The sequence below is a fragment of the Nelumbo nucifera genome, chromosome 1 (assembly GCF_055504915.1).
Source record: "Nelumbo nucifera cultivar China Antique chromosome 1, China Antique-T2T, whole genome shotgun sequence".
Classification (NCBI taxonomy): Eukaryota; Viridiplantae; Streptophyta; class Magnoliopsida; order Proteales; family Nelumbonaceae; genus Nelumbo; species Nelumbo nucifera.
Window position 1 is genome coordinate 66,414,225 of NC_142649.1, and position 22,199 is coordinate 66,436,423.

The 22,199-nt window shown below is 37.5% G+C and overlaps 1 protein-coding gene across 1 annotated transcript in view; it reads right to left on the minus strand.

Moving 5' to 3' along the window:
- LOC104594180 (glycerophosphodiester phosphodiesterase GDPDL3) overlaps positions 1 to 22,199 on the minus strand; it is a 105,534-nt gene that overhangs the window by 26,398 nt on the left and 56,937 nt on the right. The window contains exon 4 of the mRNA XM_010254362.2: positions 13,185 to 13,686. Within this exon, the coding sequence (XP_010252664.1) occupies positions 13,185 to 13,686 (502 nt within the window). The remainder of the gene's footprint in view (positions 1 to 13,184; positions 13,687 to 22,199) is intronic.

Here is a 22,199-nt window from a genome sequence, read left to right on the forward strand (position 1 = left end):
TCCTATATTAAAAGTACTAATTCCCATTCACTCTCATTAAATCCTATATTTAAGGAATCTTTCTTCCTCAACATTAAGTTCCATTAATTAAATCCATGAACAATAAATTTAAGTATAAAAAACTATATTTTAAAACTGGCCTAAAAATGAAACCAGTTTTTTTAGGTGATGGGTAAGCAATTCAACCTTGGGTCAAATAAGTCAACCCATGGTGCTATAATTGTTGAGAATGTGCATTTGTCTTAGGGGTATTGTTTTCCTTTCTTATAATTTGTATTTTGGGCGCCCTTATAGGGACATGACTGTAATTTTTTGACTTAGTATATAATGAAATATTAAGGGTGTAAATAGTAACACCCTATTCTCTCCCGTAACTCTTGACAACTTGGTATCAAAGCGGGAAGAAGTCCTGGACTAGGTTCCTCTACCAACTCCCAAACTCAAGAAGACCTTCTGATGTCAAACCACCGCTGGATGACGTCAACAGTCGATACAGGTACTAGCGGCAACCCTTGAATCTGATCTACTCTGGTGCGCCCTGATTTTAGGGTTATTTTGGTATGGTTCTTATCTTCATCTGATGTGTCTATGATTTTTCCCAGATTTTACAATCAGAAAATACAAAAAAAATGGTTTGATGTTTGGATTTTTCTTCCTTGTCTGGGTTTGATGAATGCTTGAAACTTGTTGGTTTTGGTTTATCTGGCATCGCTAAAGGTATGGGAAGTGGTTCCACATTTTAATGACCTCTAAGCTTTCTCTAGGAGGTCTTTCTTCCCTCATATATTGCCGCTAGGTCAGTCTTGGGCCTCCCATTGGATTCCAGCCGAGTGTTTCCCATCTTTTGTGGGTCTTGTGTGTGTCGGTTGGTTGTTGGAGTATTGTAGAACTGTTAAAAGGCCTACCCAACTCAAACGGATGTGCCTAAGGAGTTTTAAACTTTTTCCGGAGTGCATCCGGGTAATGTCGATGTCTCTAGTGGAATGATAACCACTGTAAACTTGATGGAACCAACTTCCTAGAGTGGTCTCAATCAGCCAAGCTTACTATCAGAGGTAGGGGTAAGCTGGGATTTATTACTGGTAGAGAGGAAAAGCCAGACTGATGACCCCAAACTTGCTAGATGGGAATAGGATAATTCCTTGGTTATGTCATGGCTGGTGTGTTCAATGCAGCCACATCTTGCCCGCAATTATATGTGTTATGTTTGTGCCTTGAATTCTTTGTGGCGACCCGCTTCATGAATTCGCTCCGAATTAAATTGAGAAAAACTCGAAGGCAAATTTTCATAGTGGTTTGTGGTGGATGCGTAGGGCTTGGGCAGTATGGACCTGACCCATATTCATCTTATAGGTCCGAACTGAACACAAAGAGTTATGTATTTCAGTGGTTTTCTCTCTTGTACACAAAGTCCAAGTCTTGTGAGAGACGAGTGAGACATTGGGTGTATTTGGGGCTTAGGGTTTTCTGTGAGAGCACGACTCTGTATTTCTTCTCCATTACCTACTTCATAGTGGATTTTTGTTCCTCCCTCGCCCATGGACGTAGGCTATAAGCTGAACCACATAAATCTATGTGTTCTTTGTGCTTGTTTCTCTTTATTTCTGTTTTACTTTCATTTTGAGTGCCATTTCAAATCTGTTTTCTTGGGTTTTTCCGCAACAATATGTTCCTCTCTGCTGCCAAGGATATTTTGGATTGTGTTACAGCCACATATTCTCAAGCAAAAAGTACAGCTCGAGTCTACCAACTCCGAAGAGAAGCTTGTAATATGCGTCAAGGGGAGAGGACTGTAGCCATGAACTTCTCTTCTTTGCAACATCTATGGGAAGAAATGGACCATTAGAGAACTTGGAATGGAAGAACCCTGAAGATGATAAATAGTATCGGAAGTATGTTGAGAAGAACCGAGTGTTTGACTTCTTGGCTGGCTTGAATGGTGAGTATGATTTTACTCAACAACATATTTTGAGTGTAGATATTGTTTCCCTTGCTACTGCATACTCCTTAGTGCAGGGAGAGGAGAGTAGAAGGGTTGCTATGATGCAGACCCCAATGATGGATCATTTTGCCTACATGTCTTCAAGGTCCAAGCTGAGTACAAACAGACAGGGTACTAATGAAAAGCATGATGGCATGTTATGTGATTACTGCAAGAGGCTGAGACATACGAAGGATAGGTGTTGGAAATTGAATCTGTAAAATAAGAGTAAATAGAGGAAGAAGAAGAATTTGTTGTATTATTCATCAATCTCGTATGTATATATACAATTTACAAATTCTATGTTAGGAAAGAATATATTAGGAAAGAAGACTAATCAAATTCCTACAAATCTGTCCTACAATCAAGGTAAATCATATCTCCCTAGTATTTACTTCCTATTTTAGTTATACAGTCTGTAACATCATATCTCCCTAGTATTTACTTCCTATTTTAATTATACAGTCTGCAACATCTACCTATTTTAATTATATAGTCTGTAACACTCCCCCTCAAGCTGGAGCATAGATATTAATCATGCCCAGCTTGTTACAAAGATAATCAACCCTAACCGCATTAAGAGCCTTCGTGAAGATATCTCCCAGTTGTTCTCCTGTTTTCACATAACCTGTGGAAATCAAACCTTGCTGAATCTTTTCACGAACGAAATGGCAATCAATCTCGATATGCTTAGTTCGTTCATGAAAAACAGGATTAGTGCAATGTGAAGAGCAGCTTGGTTATCACACCATAACTTGGCTGGTACTGAAGTTTTAAGACCTACTTTAGTCAGAAGCTGATATATCCACATTATTTCACACACAGACTTGGCCATAGCTCTATATTCCAATTCTGCACTCGAACGTGAGACAACATTCTGCTACTTGCTTTTCCATGAAACTAGATTCCCTCCAACAAATACATAATAGCCTGAAGTAGACCTTCGATCTTCCTTGGATCCTGCCCAGTCAGCATCTGAAAAGCATTCAATTCTAGTATGACCATGATTGCCATACAAAATTCCTCGCCCAGGTGCTCCTTTTAAGTAGCACAAAATTTGTTCTACAGTTGTCCAGTGATTAACTGTTGGAGAGGACATGTACTGACTCACCACACTAACTGAATACGCAATATCTGGACGAGTTACAGTAAGATAATTCAACTTTCCAACCAATCTTCTATATCTCTCAGGATCTTCAAATAATTCACCATCTTTTGTGAGTTGCAAGTTAGGAATCATTGGAGTGCTACATGGCTTAGCTCCCAACTTTCCCGTCTCAGACAACAAGTCAAGTACATATTTCCTTTGAGATAAGAATATTCCCTTCTTGCTTCTTGTTACCTCAACACCCAAGAAGTATTTCAACATTCCCAAATCTTTGGTATGAAACTGAGTGTGGAGAAAGGATTTAAGGGATGAAATCCCTGTAGTATCACTCCCTGTAATGACAATATCATCCACATACACAACTAACAAAATGATGCCAGCAGCAGAGTGCTTGAAGAAAACAGAATGATCAGACTTACTTTTCTTCATACCAAAATTCTCGACTGCCTGACTAAACTTTCCAAACCAGGCGCGAGGACTCTGCTTCAACCCATACAGAGACTTATGAAGATAGCAAACTTTCCCATACTCCCCCTGAGCAACAAAGTCAGGCGGTTGCTCCATATAAACTTCTTCTTGAAGATCCCCATGAAGAAAAGCATTCTTGATGTCTAACTGATGAAGGGGCCAATTATAAGTAGCTGCCATAGAAATAAACAACCTAACAGAAGTAAGTTTAGCAACAGGAGAAAAGGTATCAGAATAATCCACTCCATAAGTCTAAGCATATCCTTTAGCAACAAGACGGGCTTTCAATCGGGCAATGGACCCATCAGGATTGACTTTAACTGTAAACACCCATTTACACCCAATAGCCTTCTTATCTGCCGGTAAATTTACCAAGGTTCAAGTACCATTGTCCTCTAAAGCATTCATCTCCTCAATCATAGCGTTACACCATCCAGGGTGAGAAAGGGCTTCTTTAACAGTCTTAGGAACAGAGATAGAATCAAGAGATGCAATAAAAGAACAAGAAGAGGACGACAAATGATTATAAGACACAAATGAAGATACTAGATAAGTACACTTACGCTTACCTTTACGAAGAGCAATAGGAAGATCATCATTAGAGACTGGTTCTGATGACGAAGGAACAGGATCAGTTGAGACTGGATCTTCCAACAAAGGAGCTAGTGCAGGACATGGATCCGGAGGGGTTGGTCGTCGAGAATAAACCTGTACTATAGGTGGCTTAGGCCTGGCAGGAGCAGAATCAATAGGATGTGAACCAGATGATGTGACAGTATAGATTAACAAATCATCATCCTCCCCCTGACTTGAATGAGGAGTAGATGGAAAGAAAGGTGTATCTTCTAAGAAATTAACATCACCTGACACAAGATATCTGTGAAGAGTAGGACAATAACATCTATACCCTTTTTGAACACGAGAATACCCAAGAAAAACACACTTCAAAGATTTTGGATCTAGTTTGGTAACCTGAGGACGAACATCCCGAATAAAGCATGTACACCCAAATACCGTAGGCTCAATAGGAAACAGTGTTTTATTTGGAAACAGAACATGATAAGGAGTCTTACTCTAAAGGACAGATGAAGACATACGGTTAATCAAAAAATATGTTGTGGAAACTGCATCAGCCCAGAAAGGTTTAGGAACCTTCATTTGAAATAACAAAGCTCTTGCAGTTTCAAGAAGGTGTCTATTTTTCCGTTCAGCAACCCCATTTTGAGATGGTGTATCTACACAAGAAGTTTGATGAAGAATGCCATTCTGAAAGTATGTAAGTTTGAAAGGATTCTGACAAGTACTCCTTAGCATTATCACTTCTCAATATTTGTACAAAAACATTAAATTGAATTTTAACTTCAGCACAGAAAGCAGAAAATTGAGAAAACACCTCAGAATGATTTTTCATTAAATATAACCATGTCATACGAAAGTAATCATCAACAAAAGTAACAAAATACTTAAACCCAGTTTTGGACTCAACTGGACACGGACCCCAAACATCTGAATGGACTAATTCGAAAGGAGCATTAGCTCGTTTATTGACTCTAGGACTCGAACTAAGACGATGGTGTTTAGCAAACTAACAAGATTCACAATTTAATGACGACAAATTCTGAAATTGAGGACAAATTTGCTTTAACACATGGAGAGAGGGGTGGCCCAACCGACAATGTGCTTCAAAAGGGGTTACAACTCCAAAACAGGTTATGGATCTTGGAACTTGTGTATCAAGGATGTAGAGACCTCCAGACTCATGTCCCTTACCAATAATCTTCTTCGTCGTAAGATCCTGAAATAAACAATAATCAGGAAAAAATGAGACACAGCAATTAAGGGTACGAGTGAGTTTGCTAACAGAAATTAAATTAAATGATAACTGAGGTAAACTAAGAACATATGACAAAGGAAGTGATGGTGTTGGACTAATTGTGCCAGACCCAATAACACAAGATGTTGACCCATCTTTTAAAGTAACAGGAGAGGTAGATTTATGTGACTGAAAGGTAAAAAACAAACTTGAATTACCTGTCATATGATCTGTAGCTTCTGAATCAATGACCCATTTTGAAGAGAAGGAAACAAGACATGTATTGGGTTTACCTGACTCGACGATGGCAGTAACAGGAGTAAATTGAGGTTTCAATGATTCTTGGTACTGAGCAAATTTGGCATATTCGTCTGTAGATATCATAACAGACTTCTCAGAAGTATCCGTGGTGGATGCAATATGGGCTGACTGAGTTTTCTTATTCTACAACTTCCTACAATCCTGCTTCATATGTCTTGGCTTATGACAGTAATGACACACTATCTCTCCTAACTCATGTCCACGAGTATTAGTATTCCTGTCATAGTTACTTGACCTACCACTACCACTCCTGTATTGTTGTCTCCCTAATTTAGATGTATTATTGCGGCTGACAAGGGCACTACTAGGCTGAACAGGTGGAGAACATTCTGTACGAAGGACCCTACTGAAAGCATCTTGTAGAGAAGAGATCTCTAAACTGGAAAGAATCTGAGATTTAGCAGTCTCAAATTCAGAAGGTAGGCCAGCTAAAAAATTCATAACAGCCATCTTTTCTCGCTGAGCTTGTTGAACAATCACATCAATACTAAACGGAAGCAACATATTAAGTTCTTCATATGTTTTCTTGAAATCCATGAAATAGCTTGTAAGAGATCTATCGCCTTTGTCTGCCCTGTAAAAGGCTTTGCACACATCATAAATGCGGGAAATATTCCCCTTTCCGGAGTACAAGAACTCTAGATAGTTCATTAATTCCTTAACAAATCCACAGTGAGTGACTAAACCAACCACCTCACTTTCAATGGAGTTGCGTATCTGCAAGAACAAACGGGCATCCTCCCTCAACCAAGACTTTCTCGAGTCATCATTAGGAGGGTCATCAGTCAAATGGTTATCCATAGCAATACTCAGCAAATATAGTTGAACAATTTTACTCCTATCCAGATAATTAGAGCCATTAAGCTTATGCTCAGTTATTTTTGACATCACTGGAATAACATCCGACATAACTACTGATTTCTTGTCCATAATCTCAAAATTCGAATAAATAGAATATTTTGAACACCGAAAATCAACAGAGCACACCTGTTGAAAACACCGGAATGGATATGCACGTAACAAAGCACAAATATATGCTATATAGGACGAGGCGAGCCAAAAGACAACGATCGAAAAAAATTTTCCGGCGACAGATGTGCCTCCACGTGCCGGCGCGTGTGACTGTGGAAGAATCTTCAGGCGGTGCTTGAGACACATGCGCAGGGCTGCTGACTGTCGGACTTTGCAGAGACCAGATGCTCTGACTGCTCCAAGGAGGTGACCCGAAACACCCTGAAATTTTCCTCTACCTACTGTTTACTTAAAACAAAAGGGCAGGCAGAGACTAGATGCTCTGATACCATGTAAAATAAGAGTAAACAGAGGAAGAAGAAGAATTTGTTGTATTATTCATCAATCTCGTATGTATATATACAAGTTACAAATTCTATGTTAGGAAAGAATATATTAGGAAAGAAGACTAATCAAATTCCTACAAATCTGTCCTACAATCAAGGTAAATCATATCTCCCTAGTATTTACTTCCTATTTTAGTTATACAGTCTGTAACATCATATCTCCCTAGTATTTACTTCCTATTTTAATTATACAGTCTGCAACATCTTCCTATTTTAATTATACAGTCTGTAACAGAATCCACATTTGAAGCCTAACAAGTTTAAAACTACAAAGAAGTGTAATGCTCAACTTGCTACTGTTGGAGCTGATTACCCTCCTAATGTATAGGCTCTCACACATGATTCTTCTAATGTGATGGGGAAGCTCAAGATTCTATTCACTCAACTTGAGAAGTCTGGGACCTTTGCCTCTACTAGTTCCAGTAATCCTTCTAGTGCTTTTGCAAAAACAGGTACTGCACTTACTTTTCAATCTTCTCCTACTAGCTCCTGGATTGTGGACTCTAGAGCTAGTGCACATATGACTGGTGCTTCCCACTTCACCTCTTATAAGTTGGCTGTAGGGGAAGGAAAAATCATTGTAGTTGATGGATCACAGACCCCAATCTTTGGTCTGGAGGAGGTTAATCTTACTCGTGATCTTTCCCTGAGCTCTGTCCTTCATGTTCCCCAATTGTACAAGAATCTTTTTTCTGTTAGCACTCTTACCAAACCCCATAACTATTCAGTGAACTTTTTCCCTTCTCATTGTGTTTTGTAGGACCTGAGAACGGGAAGGACAATTGGAACTGGACATGAATCTAATGGAGTTTACCATTTTGGTCAACTCTTTGAGCAAGGATTACTATGCTAGACTGAGTCATGTCAAGATGAAAATTTGAGTCTTTTGAAGTTGTGGCATTGTCGCCTCGGTCATGTGTCTTTTAAGTCCATTAAATTTTTGTTTCCAAACTTATGAGTTTGGATATGCAATGTAAAGTTTGTCATCTCTCAAAACAATGTAGAACTACATATCCTACAAGTAATAGAAGGAGAGATGTTGCTTTCAACTTGATACAGATTGATGTTTGGGGCCCATACTCTCTTCCAAGTATGGGTGACTATAAATATTTTATATTGTTCATTGATGATTACTCTAGATACATTTGGCTTTACCTGATGAAGAGTAGAGATGGGGTCCCTTCCATTGTTCAAAACTTCTTCAAGATGGTGAAAACACAATTTGAAAGGCACATCAAGATAATGAGGTCTGACAATGCTAAGGAGTATTTTGAAAAGCATCTGTGATTATTTCTTGAAGGAAAGGGACCAATTCATCAAAGCTCATGTTTTTATACTCTACAAAAGAATGGTGTAGCAGAAAGAAAAAATAAACATGTTGTTGAGGTGGCAAGAGGCCTTCTCTTCCAGATGAATGTACCAACTCGATTCTGGGGAGGTGCAGTTGAAGCAATAGTGTATCTCACTAATAGACTTCCTTCACGATCCCTTTCTCTTCAATACCCTCATCAACTTTTGTTTCCTAAGGATCTCATTTTCAGCCTACCTCTCAGAGGTTTTGGTTGTAGTTTCTTTGTTCATGACACGAGTCCTTCTCGCCTGAAACTTGACCCTAAATCTATCAAATGCATATTTTTGGGCTACTCTCCAGTCCAAAAGGGGTACAAGTGCTTTGATCCCCATACTGGCCAAAGATATGTATCTAAGGATGCTACATCCCTTGAGTCTACTCCATATTTTCAGTCCACTCATCCTTCTCTTTAGGGGGAGAGTGTTTGTGAAGATCAGACTCCTTTTTGTTTCCCTATTCCTACCTCTATGGACATTCCTAGTTCGTCTTCCCCTTGTCGTAACAGTGTTCATGCTCCTCCTCCTCCCCCTGTTCCTCTCCAGCAATCATAGCAATAGTTGTTTATAAGGCACAAAAGGAAGGATACTCCTGAGGCTGAATGTCCACAACAATCTAATCACCTGGTTCTAGGTAACCCTGAAAGCAACCTTGAACTTCCTTCTCCTACTGTTATTTAGCCTGATGTGTCACAATATGACCTTGACCTTTCCATTGCAATTAGAAAAGGAAAAAGGAAATGCACTGCCTACCCCATCACTAACTACGTTTCTTATGATGCTCTTTCATATCATGCCTATGTTACTGCTATCTCCTCTGTTTCTACTCCTCATAATGTTTTAGATGCAGTGCAGTCACCTCAGTGGAAGGATGCTATGAACCAAGAGATAGAAGCTCTCTTAAAAAACCACACCTGGGAGCTTGTTCCTCTTCTTGAAGGCAAAGTCCCAGTGGGCTGCAAGTGGGTGTATACCATTAAACATCGAGCTGATGGATCAATTGAAAAATACAAAGCTAGGTTGGTGGCAAAAGGATACATCCAAACATATGGGATTGACTATTAAGAGACATTTGCTCTTGTAGCCAACATGAACTCTCTTCGAGTTATCATGTCTTGTTGCTCATTATTCATTGACTCTATATCAGATGGATGTGAAGAATGCCTTCCTAAATGGAGATCTTCAGGTGGAGGTAAAGGGTAATCTTACCTAATAGTGAGGGGAAGGTTTGTCGTTTAAGAAAATCTCTTTATGGGCCTAAACAGTCCCCTAGAGATATTCTCAGAATTGAGTTTACACAATCACAAGCAGACCATACTTTGTTTATAAGAAGAGTTAATGGCCTACTCACCTTGTCAATAGTGTATGTGGATGATATTGTTGTCACTGGAGATGATCACTCTGGGATAAACCAACTAAAGTCATTCCTTGCTTTTGAATTTGAAATGGCAAGGTCAAAGGAAGGGATATTCATTTCACAAAGGAAGCATGTCCTTGATCTCCTTCATGAGGTTGGGAATTTGGGGTGTAAGCCAGTTGAAACTCCTATTGACCCCAATCATAAACTGAGTGTTGATGTTGGAAATATTCTTCCAAACAAGGGTGTCTACCGAAGGGTTGTTGGTCGGCTTCTTTACCTATGCCTGACTCGACCTGATATATCCTATGTTGTTAGCATAGTAAGTTGATATATGCACAGTCCTAGAACTTCACATATGCAAGTTGTCGACAGGAACTATGGCTCATGGTGTATCAAAGTTGTTATGGTTGAAGTCTTTGTTATCAGAGATTGGGATCCAAGCTAAAACCCCAATGATGCTACACTGTGATATCAAGCTGCCATAAATGTTGCTCATAACCCTATTCAATATGATCGCATAAAGCATATTGAAGTTGGCAGACACTTCATTAGATAAAAGATGGCTAATGGAGAAATATGTATGCTTTTTGTTAGGTTAGAGAACCGACTTGCTAATTGCCTCACTAAGGGTCTCAACAAGCCAAAACTTGATAGAAACTTGAGCAAGCTGGGCATGATAGATATCTATGCTCAACTTGAGGGGGAGTGTTGAGAATGTGCATTTGTCTTAGGGGTATTGTTGTGTCCTTCCTTGTTATTTTTATTTTGGCCGCCCTTATAGGGACATGACTGTAATTTTTTGACTTAGTATATAATGAAATATCAAGGGTGTGAACAGTAACACCTATTCTCTCCCATAACTCTTCTTCTTCCTACACTCGACGACTATAATTAAATATTAAAATTTTAAACTAGACAAAATTTAAAACTGATCGAAAGATGAAACTATTATCCTATCTAGGTGGTAGGTCAATGGTCAACCTAAAAGATCAAATAGGTTAACCTGTGATGTCATAATTAAAAAATAAGTATTTGAAAAATATATAGAAACATAAAATATGACAAAATACATAATTTTTATAGAAAAAAAATTGAGCACATATCGAGTGTTATATATTCATCGTGTTAAACAAAAGTATAAAGAATAAGATATGTTTTTACAAATGATGAAAATGAATACAAAATTTAAAATCAACTTAAAAGCAAAACAATTTTTCCATTGATATGGTGGGTAAGTAGTTCAACTATCTAGGCCAAATGGGTTAGCCATGATGTCCAAATAAATAATAAAATTTTAAATAGGTAGAAACACAATAAGATGTAAAAGATAAAGAAATTTTGTAGAAAAGTATGGCCATATCTCTAATATTATATATATATATATATGTATATATATTCATCATACTAAAAACAAAAGGTGATAAATAAAAATTGGTTTTATTATTGATGTAAATGGAATACAAAAATTAAGAAAAAAAATAGAATTAATGTCTAACCCATAACCCCTTTACCATGTCAAACAGTTCATTGGTTTAATTAGCTAGGTCACCATGTTGTTATCTAAGTCAGTGTTTTTTTACTAGCAAGTAACTTGGTGGTAAATTGATCCAAAATCTTAGCCAAGTGATAGGTCAACTAATACAACCAATTGATTTGACTACAAGATAAAAAAACTAGTGTTCTAAAAATTGATTAGAACTGCATTTCCCTCTTAGTCAAACAAGTCAGATTATGATGTCATAAATTAAATAATAAAAATAAAAATAGAAAATATTATAAAGCTTATAGAAATTTGAGCATGCCTTTAATATTCTATAGTCATCATATTAAGCAAAAATGTGTAAAAAATGAGAATAATTGTTAATAATGATGGAAATGGCTAAAATATATAAAAAGAAAACTAATGCCTTATCCATGACATGTTGCCCAATCAAAAAGATCATTGGTTTAACCAATAAGATCAGCTGATTGTTTACTAAGCCAATATTTTTTTTTTCTTTTTGCAAATTGCAACAAAGTGATTTGAGTTGAAACATGCTTAGAAATTTGCCAGGCTGACAAGTCAATATCAATATGATTGTCCAATTCAACTACAAATTGAAAACATTGATATAAACTACAAGTCTGAAGATTTGAAGCTAGGCCTTTAGGTTGAAAGGCAACAAATCCATCAATAAACCATGCTTCGATTACTTATCTTTGTTAAATGGGTTTTGATAAGAAACTGAAATAATAATAACAATAATAATAACAAATGCACATTTACTAGCTTGACAAAGCATCACAATGATGCCATGGAAATTAAGATGGTCTTTGGCATAAAGGTTCATGATTAGTGGTGTTTTTTTGAGAAGAATAGGCTGTGCACTTAATTTTTAAAGAGTTATTTTTTTAAATAAAGAGACTCTTTTACAAATATGGTAGCAATTGGGGCTTCCCAGTCTTGAACAATAATTGATACCACATCAGCATCTTCTGGACCATGGTCCTATTTGTGAAAACTACTTTTTATAGTTATCAAAAACAAGGGAGTTTTTAAAAGAGGTAACATTAATTTATGGTTCTAGAGCCAGAAAACATAGCTAGTGAACATATTTTCCTTCTTTCTATTTTTAAAACGGCATGAAAACAAAATGATCCCTTCAAACCAAACAACCCCTTAAAATGAATCTACCAAGAAATAAATGATAGTTGTTAGCATATGTAATCTTACAATGAGCCTCTACATATCTCATTAATGGATTTCAACATAGTCAACAAACATTCTAGCAATGGTAAAGAACTCCAATGGCTAAAATATGGAATTTCAGGATGTGGCAGTAACATATGGATAAATTACATTTATCAGTAATCAAAATTCAAAGGCATAATGTATGGAACAGTCTACGTGATGTAGTCACAAGTATAGTGTTAAGAAACGTAATCAGGGGTATTAGAGTCTTTTTCTTGTACTTTATGTTAAATAAGACAATGTAACAAACCTGTCACTATTTTAATATTGTTATCCCATACTTTGAGGAGCAGAACTACCTTTGGCATTGTTTTAAGAAATATATAAATAGATCCAGGTGCCAGGGGGAGAGTCTATTCTATTCTGTCCTCCGTTTCCTTCTATTTGTCTTCTCTTTTCCCTTGTCCCTCTTTCTTTCTTTGTTTGCTTGTTACATGTTGGATACCATTTGCACATTTAACTTCATCTAAATTTGTTTGTTGCAATCCAGGAATCATTTATTGTGGCAACAAGTAGAGTGGGATCTAACTTTCTCATATCTCAGATCATAATAGAAACATCGGATGAAGCAAATTACATAGAATCTAGTGTTGAGTCCATTGCATTTATATAGTTGCAAATACCCAACATTAATTTTTCTACCGGATGCATATTTTAAGAAGTATTACTAGAAAAGTGTGACTAGGCAAAATCTTACCTATGGCTTCTGATGCAGTTACAGGGAAGTCTGACAAGATGCCATCAACAGAAAATTTACCATTGTCAATGAATGAAAGATATTCCTTCACTGGATCATAGCTGTAATTGTAGCTAATAAGCCCATCATTGGCAAAATCTGATGCAAAGACCTCAAGTCCTTCCCCATGAGCATTCAACACAACAGAGGTATGGGGTTGCAGATATAGGTCAGTCCTTACAGGCCATATGTAATTCTTTGGGATAAGGATTGCAGAGGCAAATGTCTTGACAAATGTAAGATTTTTCAATATTGAGCCATAGGTCTGGTTTGTTGTAGGTTCAATATCGTCAGCCCTTAGAAAGCGGAAGACCAGTTTTGTTGTGCTCCGCTTAAATTGTGTTGTAATACTCTTGAGAAAAGCTACTTCTGGTGATGATATGTAACTAACATTTACACGTCTTGATACAGAAAGCACAAAGCTTCTCATACTCAAATTGTGTTGCTTAAAGAATGCATCATACTGCAGAACAAATGTAAAAACAGAACTCAAGTTAATGCATAGCATATACTTCAAGAATTTCTGACACTGAAATTTTCCATATAGTTTTTTTGAAAAATACATGTATCCTTTTGTAATATGGAACTCTGCTCCAATGCTTCTATACCTAACTTTATCACTAATTACAAGAGGACAAGAAAAGGTTTTCTTGTATACCCTTCCAAATTATCTTTTCAAAAAAAGTTCCACTAACCAGAAAAGGGTCACCACTTCAATGACCCTTCCAAGACCCCAAATAACTGAGCCTATCACTAGGTAATGGACCTTAGGTATCATAAATTATAAATTGCATTCTACATTAAGGCGGTCACTATTACCCAATCTTGGTCCCATCTATCCAGGGTCTTAGGAGGGGTAGAATGGTTATGGACTTAACATCTGGAAATAAAGTTAGCACTTTCAGACTTGAATCCTTGTTCCTACATTTTTCAGCCTGAGATTTACCATTGTATCAAGCAATAGCCCCTAAATCTATGATACCTGATCCAAAATGTTAAATATACCCAAGGTGGAAAAATGTCTCTGATACATAGTTGTCAAGGTGCCAACTAAAGGACAAGGCATTAATTTGGGTTCTTTTTGGGAGGGGTGGATTTTCCAAGTGTGGATCTACAATATCCAGATACCAGTATGATAGGCCCCAATTAACCTAACGTATGCCAGGAAGAGGAAAGGTCAACAATCAGCTAAGGGGGGGAAATAATTGAACAATTAATCACACGAGGGCAATTATAGCTGGAGGGAATAAGGAGAGTCTCGGGGCATTTATAGCTATGTCAGTTATGAAAAAAGAAGAGTTTTTGGGCATTTATAACTAGGCCAGCTGGGCATTTATAGAGGGAGTCAGTTATGCTATCAGAAGAGTATAAGAAGGGGCTTTGGGGGATAGGGGGTGGTATGTTTTTCTTTGAGTAAAGAATATTGTGAGTGTTTGGGAGAGCCGGTGGTGTCTCGAAGAACCGACCAACTGTTAATGTTTTCTGCTGAATGAATACTAGTCTCTTTTGTTGATGTTCGAGTGTGTGAGTGCTGCTGTAAGTCTGTGAACTGCGTGTCAAATTTTCGGGACATATCACAGTACATGCCTAGGTGTACTCTTAGAGAATTAACACTTTTAAAATATGTAAAATGGTATGCTTTAACTAATTAAACTAGAAAAGATCTGCACATGTTAGAAATTTATTTAAATTTAACATGACATAAGTTTTAAGAAATGACACTTATCTTCAAAAACTACTTATAAACACATGAAATAAGCATGTTACATGGGATACCTAAACCTGTATCCATGTCCAAGATTTTAGGATATGGAAAGTGTATCCACATTTTCTATAATTGTGTCCATGTCCATGCCCATTCCGTATCTGGGCATTTATTATTAATATGATGCCTGTGTAGTTTGTAAGGTGATCACCTAGAAATAAAAAATGGACTGAGAAGTACAGAAGTTGAGTGTACCAAAGTCTAGGGCACCATATTTCTAATTGCAAGATCAAGAGCTTAAGGATGTAGGAAGAGGAAGAATGGGAGATTGAAACTAAGCAGACAGAAACATTGAATATGTATCATTTGATTTGGGCAGTCAAAACAATAGCTCCAATCCCCAGCTCCCTCTCTCTCCCCTTCCATCCAAATATATTTCTCTTAGTTTTTGGAGCAGTCTAGTCTTACATGGAGTCATGGACCCTCCTAAAATAGATGGAGTGTCCTTTATTAGCAGAAAAATACAAAATAAATAAGGAAGAAGAAGAAAAGAGAGAAGGATGAAGAGAAGAGAGAAGGGAGAAGAAAAGAGAAAGTGTTTGGGTAAAGACTCTCATGCTTCTGCGGCAGTTACAGTACATAAACAGAATAAAAAACTAAGTTATTCTAAACAGAACAAGAGAAAATAAACTGAACAAAATAACTAGAATAAACTAAGCTATTTCAACACTACCCCTCAAGTTGGGACATAGATGTCAATCATGCCGAACTTGTCACACAAATCGTTGTGCCACACAGGATGAAAATCCTTGGTGAAAATATCTGCACTTTGTTCTTTTGAGCTGACATAGGGAGTGCATACTTCTCCACTCACAAGTTTTACCCTAATAAAAATGCTTGTCCGCTTCAATATGTTTTGGCCTATCATGGAGGACTAGATAGCAACTTTATTGCCACAATAGAGTGACATGGGGCTGTTAACTGTAAAGCCCAATTCAACTAATAGTTTCTTTATCCACATGATTTCAGCAACTCCATGAGACATAGCTTTGTATTCTGCTTCAGCACTAGGCCTAGCCACCACACTTTGTTTCTTACTTCTCGAAGTAACTAAGTTTTGTCCCACAAAGGTACAGTACTCACTGGTAGACTTTTTGTCATTGACTGCTCCTACCCAATCAGCATTTTTATACACTTCAATTTTAAATGCCCATATTTCTAGAACAACAAACTGGCCCCTGGGAACCTCTTGAGGTATCTAAGGATCCTTTTTGCAGCTTCAAAGTGGGAAATCTTAGGACTATACAAGAACCAACTAAGGACACCCACTGCATAGGCAATCTTAAGTCTGGTCATAGACAAATGTAAGAGTCTCCCTATAAGTCTCTAGAACTTCACATCTTTCATAGCCAAATATAACATGTCAATGTTTACTCAATGAACATGTCAAACACTATAACTCTTTAATTTACAAAGACTTAAATAAGGTTTAATGACTCAAAAGAAAGATGACCAAGACAACTATGCCATAAGTAGGTGTTGCTCTCACAAGACGAACTCAAAGACTCTGTAGCCACAAGACTAGAGGTGTAAAGTGGGTTGTGCCGCCACGGGCCCTGCCGTCCTCCCCGGTGAAAATTTTGGGGGTTGGCCCGGCATGGCCCACGGCCCAGGCCCAAGCGGGCCCACGCCGTGCCGTGCTGACACGCGGACTTGGGTCAGGCCGGGCTGCAGGCCGTGCCATGGGCTTGGACCGTGCCGGGCTGGGCCACAGGGCAGGCCTTGGGCCTAGAACGAACCGGGCTGCACTATTTTTTCTTTATTTTTTATTTTTTTTGAAAATTTTGATTTCTTTTCTAAGTAAAATTGTAAAACTAAAATACTTAACTTTCCTATGAACTTTGGGAATTAGGAACTATTTAAAAAATTAAGAAATGAGAAATTTAAGTTATTTAACACATAAATGAAAAAAAATACTTAACCAAATTGAAATAAGAATGATGGAATAACAAATTGGAAGAAAAATAGGAATTTTATTTCATTTAAATTTGAATAGAACAAATTAGTGAATTACAAATACAACGATTGGATCATTGCATACTTGGATGAGTGAAATATAAAAATGGAATAAATTAATAAAATATAAAAAATACAATATGGTTCAAATTGAAAATACAAAATTACATTGTTAAAAAATTAAAAAAATATATCAAATAAATTAAATAAATTTAAAACTTTTTACAATAATTTGAAAAAATGAAAAATTCTACAAGTAATCAAATTCATGAATCATCATTCATGACTTTCATCATCTGCTTTGGGTGAAATGTCCGGTTTTGTATCATGCCCTCACTTGTCTTGTAATCTATCTTTTGCATCTAGCCAATCCTTGAAACAGATGCACATCTCTATGCTCTCATCGTTCATGCAGCTTCTTTTGTCATCCAACACCCTGGTATCTGCACTAAAACAAGACTCTGGGGTTAGTAGATAATGTGCCATGGCGGCGAGAACCGGATAATTTTTTGAGTGTTCACTCCACCAGGCTAAAATATCAAAATTATTTGATACTTCACCTAAATTAGAAAAATTTACTTGCAAATAAAAATTAAGTTCAGTAAATGAACTTGTTGTAGAACTAGCAGATTTTTGCCTTTTACTTATTAAATAAAAAAGCTTTTCTCTTCTACTACTGGGCTCAAAGTCAGAAGGAGAAGAAGAAGAAGATGAACAAGTAGTAGGAATATTTCCTACAACTTCAGATTCATACAAATTGTACATTTCAAATAATAAATTATTAATTTCTTCTTTTTTATTTCCTATATCAATATTCATATTTTCATAATATGTTTCAAGTAAAATATCTAAACCATCTTTCCTAATCCTAGGGTCTAATTTTGTAGTTAAACAATAAAGGGGAGAAATGTTCTCCCAATAATTTTTAAATTTATTTTCCATAATTTCAACAGTACATTGAAATTGTGGACTATTTCTATATTTGGCAAAACAATCACTAATTACCATTAATTGATACAGTAAATTACAACTAGTTGGATAATAAATTCAAGATAATTCATTTGTTGCATCATAAAAATGTTTTAAAAAATCTCTTATACAGATTGTCATTTCCCAATCTTCCTCAAATATCATATCATTAGGCATTTTTAAATTATAAAAATCAGAAAGAATTTGTTTATGAGATATACAACTTTCTAACATAGCATAGGTAGAATTCCACCTATGCTTTACATCTAATATAAAGTGTTTATATTTTAAACCATATTTTTGGCATAAATATTTAAATTCTTGTTTTCTTGCCATTGAACTTTATATATATATATATATATATATATATATATATATAATACAATTTCTAAGTTTTGAAATATGATTTGAAATAATATTCAAGACATCCTGAATACATAAATTTAAGATGTGACATGCACATCTAATATGAAATAATTTACCATTTAAGCATGGTTTTAATTGAGATTTTAAAATATTTATTGCAGAATCATTATTGCTACTTTATCAAAACTAACCATAAGCATGCAAAGTATTTAAAATACTTGCAGCAATAGCTGGGCCACTATATGGCCATTCAAGCCTAGTAAAACTTAAAATTCTTTTATTCAAAAGCCAATTTTCATCAATGAAATGGCCGGCAACACAAATATAACTAATATTAAATTTGGATGTCCAAACATCTGAAGTAATTGCAACTTTAGAATTAAAATTTGCTAACGAAGAAATTAAATTTTGTTTATATGAATAAAAAATTTTTAAAACATCAGTTCTTATAGTATTCCTAGAAACTTTTTTATATTGTGGGTTTACAAAACTACGCAACCATTTTTCTAGCTTTGGATATTCAGCTAACATAAATGGTTGTTCTGCATGTACAATATACTTAGCAAGCTCTTGTCTCGTTTTTTCTTGTGAATATCTAAAAGTACCAAAACTAGTCCCCCTCCCAATCTGTGTTTGGGTTGTTTCTCTCCCTTCATCTTCCTCTCGCTCATGTGTGAGCTGATGTCTGCTCAAATGACCCGTAGCACCCTTGCTACAATAACTAAAGTCTTTCCTACATTTTTGGCAAACGACCCTTTTCCCCTTCCCCTCAATATCCTCTACTTTGAAAACTTTTCAAACCGAGCTACTCAGCCTAGAAGCCCTCCTTTTTCCCCTAGTATCACTACTACCGGGGGTGAAAGTTCCACTTCCATCGACATCAAACGCATCAGCATCAGTGTTAACACTAATACTATCGTGATGCGATTGAATGTCATCCATGGTGAACATGTTGAGGAATTGATTTTGAGAAGGGCCAGCCATTTTTTTAATTCTAAAAAGATAAAAATTAATCTAATTCGATTTTCCCAGATTGCCGGTTCAAAATCCCAACTTGATTTCAACGGTTGAAGCCTTTCAACGTCCAAGCCTCCCGAATTGTGATACGCAGGTTGAGCAAGCCTTCTTCTTGTTGAAAGTCGAAACTTCGATAAAGTTGAGACTTGAGAATTGGAGAATGCAGAATCAGACAATCAGCTAATCAGAATTTCTCAGATTGCAGATAATTGAGAATGTATGAGTATGAGAAAGAGAATTAAGAGAATTGTTGAATTGGTGTGATGAGAATGGTGGAGGATAGGGCTATTTATAGGAATTAAACATAATTCAATTGCCCCAAATACCCAAAAAACTATCTGTTATTTAGTTGTTGGGAGGGGTATTTTGGTCATTGTAAAGTTACTTACAACTTTACCCAAAATGCCCCCCTAAACTAGTTGTTATATAGCTATTGGGGGCATTTATCTCATTTTTTCAACCCCCCATAAGCAAAATACAGAAATACCCCCCTAATAATGGTTGTTTATAGCTGTTGAGGGGGGTATTTTTGTAAACCCACCCCAAAAGCTGAAACTAGTCATTGGGCCCCTTTGGGAGGGGGGCCCAATGGCTATATTCCCAGGCAGGCCGAGTGCGGCCTGTTACGGGCCTAGCGGGCCGTTCTTCGTGTCGTGCTGCGGGCTAGGTCGTGCTGGCACGCGGGTCGCGAGCGGCACGGCACTTGTTGTCGTGTCATGCTGTACCAGCCCATGGGCCTTGAACCCCCGGCCCAGCATGGCAAGGACCTCCATGCCGGGCCTGGCACGGCCCGTTAACCGTCGTGTCGGGCCGCAAGCAGCCCGACTCGATTTACACCTCTACACAAGATTGGCTTTGTTCTCCAACACGTAGAGACCATCCACCATGCTTCCTTTACTAATCGTCCTCCATGAGGTCAAATCCTGAAACACACATGAAGGGAAGAAAGTTACTAAACAATTCAAAGAGTGATTGATACTATTAATGAAAAGTAAGCTGATAGGCAATTCTAGAACATGTAACACATTAGAGAGGGTAAGACCGAGATGAAGGGAGATGGTTCCTTAACCGGCTATGGTAGAGAATGACCCATCGGCTAGTCTCACCTTATCTCTCCCAGATAGGAGGTTATATGTCTGAAATAAATTTGACTTACCAGTCATGTGATTTGAAGCTCCAGTGTTAATTATCCAAGGGGAATCAAATGTATGAGATGACACATGGAAGGTAGTGGTAGAGTTACCTAATGTAGACGCAAAGGATGTAGGAGTAGAGCCAGAATCCATCTAGCGAAGTGTCCTACAATACAATTCCAAATGATCACGAAAAGAATTGATAATCTCTTCCATGGGATCAGAACCAGGGGGCCGCTCCTGAGGTATCATGGAATTAGTCTCATGAGATGCCATAGTTGTTGAGTTAAATTTCTTCGGAGCCTACTAAACTGGCTTCTTACTCTGATTAGATGCTGATTTCTTACTTAATTCCTGAGCCCACTTAGGCTTCCCATGGAGTTCCCAAATGTGTCTCTAGTGTGCCTAGACTTCTGACAGTGGGTGTACCAAAGTTTGTCTTTGTCATCCACTCTTTTCTGCATACCACCCTTCTTAAAATAACTTCTACCATTTGCATTAATACCTCCCTAGATTGCCAATGCAATTGGCTCCCCCTCTGTATAATTCATCACACTTCTTCTATTCTCTTTAGACTAAACTAAGGCATAAACCTCCTAGGCTAAAGGTAAGTCCCTCCCAAGAAGTGTACCCTAATAGACTCATACATTGAAAGAATGGTAGGATCCATCTAATGGACGCCATAAAGGTTGCGGAATGGGTGGGGCGAATTTCAAAAATTTCCTACCTTCTCCCAACTGGGAATCATATTCCCTGAATTTAGAATACAATATTCAAGGATCTACTTGAACCCTAATCAAACCAGATCTGTACCAAAAGATAAATGGGAGGATTATACCTGATCCGGAGAAGCAGTATCTCCCAAAGTTGGTGTTCACGCCCAAAGAATGCTCCAAGATCTGTCCCTGCTGAAGATGACACAGCTGTGGATGGAACAGAACCAGCAGGGTGCGTCCTACACACTGGATCCTTCACAAGAATCCCCTGGATGTACTAAACACTGAATTCTTTCAGTCTTTCTTGCAAGACTGATGTCAAGAACTGGTTTCTTGACTTTCTTTTCCTGCAAAGATCAAGTCTTGCAACAATGCAGATGGCGGCGGCAGGAGGAGATTTCCAGAAACGAAAAAGCTGAACTGTTTTCTTTTCTGGAGAGAATGAGATCTAATCTCAATTCGCAGGAACCTTTCTTGCTTACCAGAACCTCTTGGATCGAAATCTGATTTCCCTCTCTTGGTTCATTCGAAAATCTCCTCTCTTTTCTTCTTGATTAAGAAATCTCCTAATTAGGAGTTATCCCAATCCAAATCAGTATTTGGATAGAGGATAATCTTAATCCCTTTCCCAGATAGAGTTAGCTTACTCCTGATCTTATCAGGAGGTTACCAGATTCAAATCTGATTTGAATTTGGTCTCTAAGAGTGGATAAGGCTAAGAGCCCAATCCTTTTTGCTAACTTCTATCTCAAATTCGCCCCATTGATGGGTGATCATATCAGCCCACTTCGAAATGGGCTTTTGGCCCATTAAGTATTCAGTGTTTAATTAGTTTCCAATCTGCTGCCCAGTTGGGCTTCTTTGTATGGCGTGGGACCCAAGCATTGATCTACACACCAGCCACATGGGTTCGGCCCAGCCTTTAATACAAGGCCCAGCCGAATTCACTGAAAATCTCAATGAACCCCTTGAGTCCATCGTATGAACCCTATGGGCCCAACACTTACATTAAGTGGTCCCTGGGCCAAGCCATCTTATAAAAACCCAGGGACTG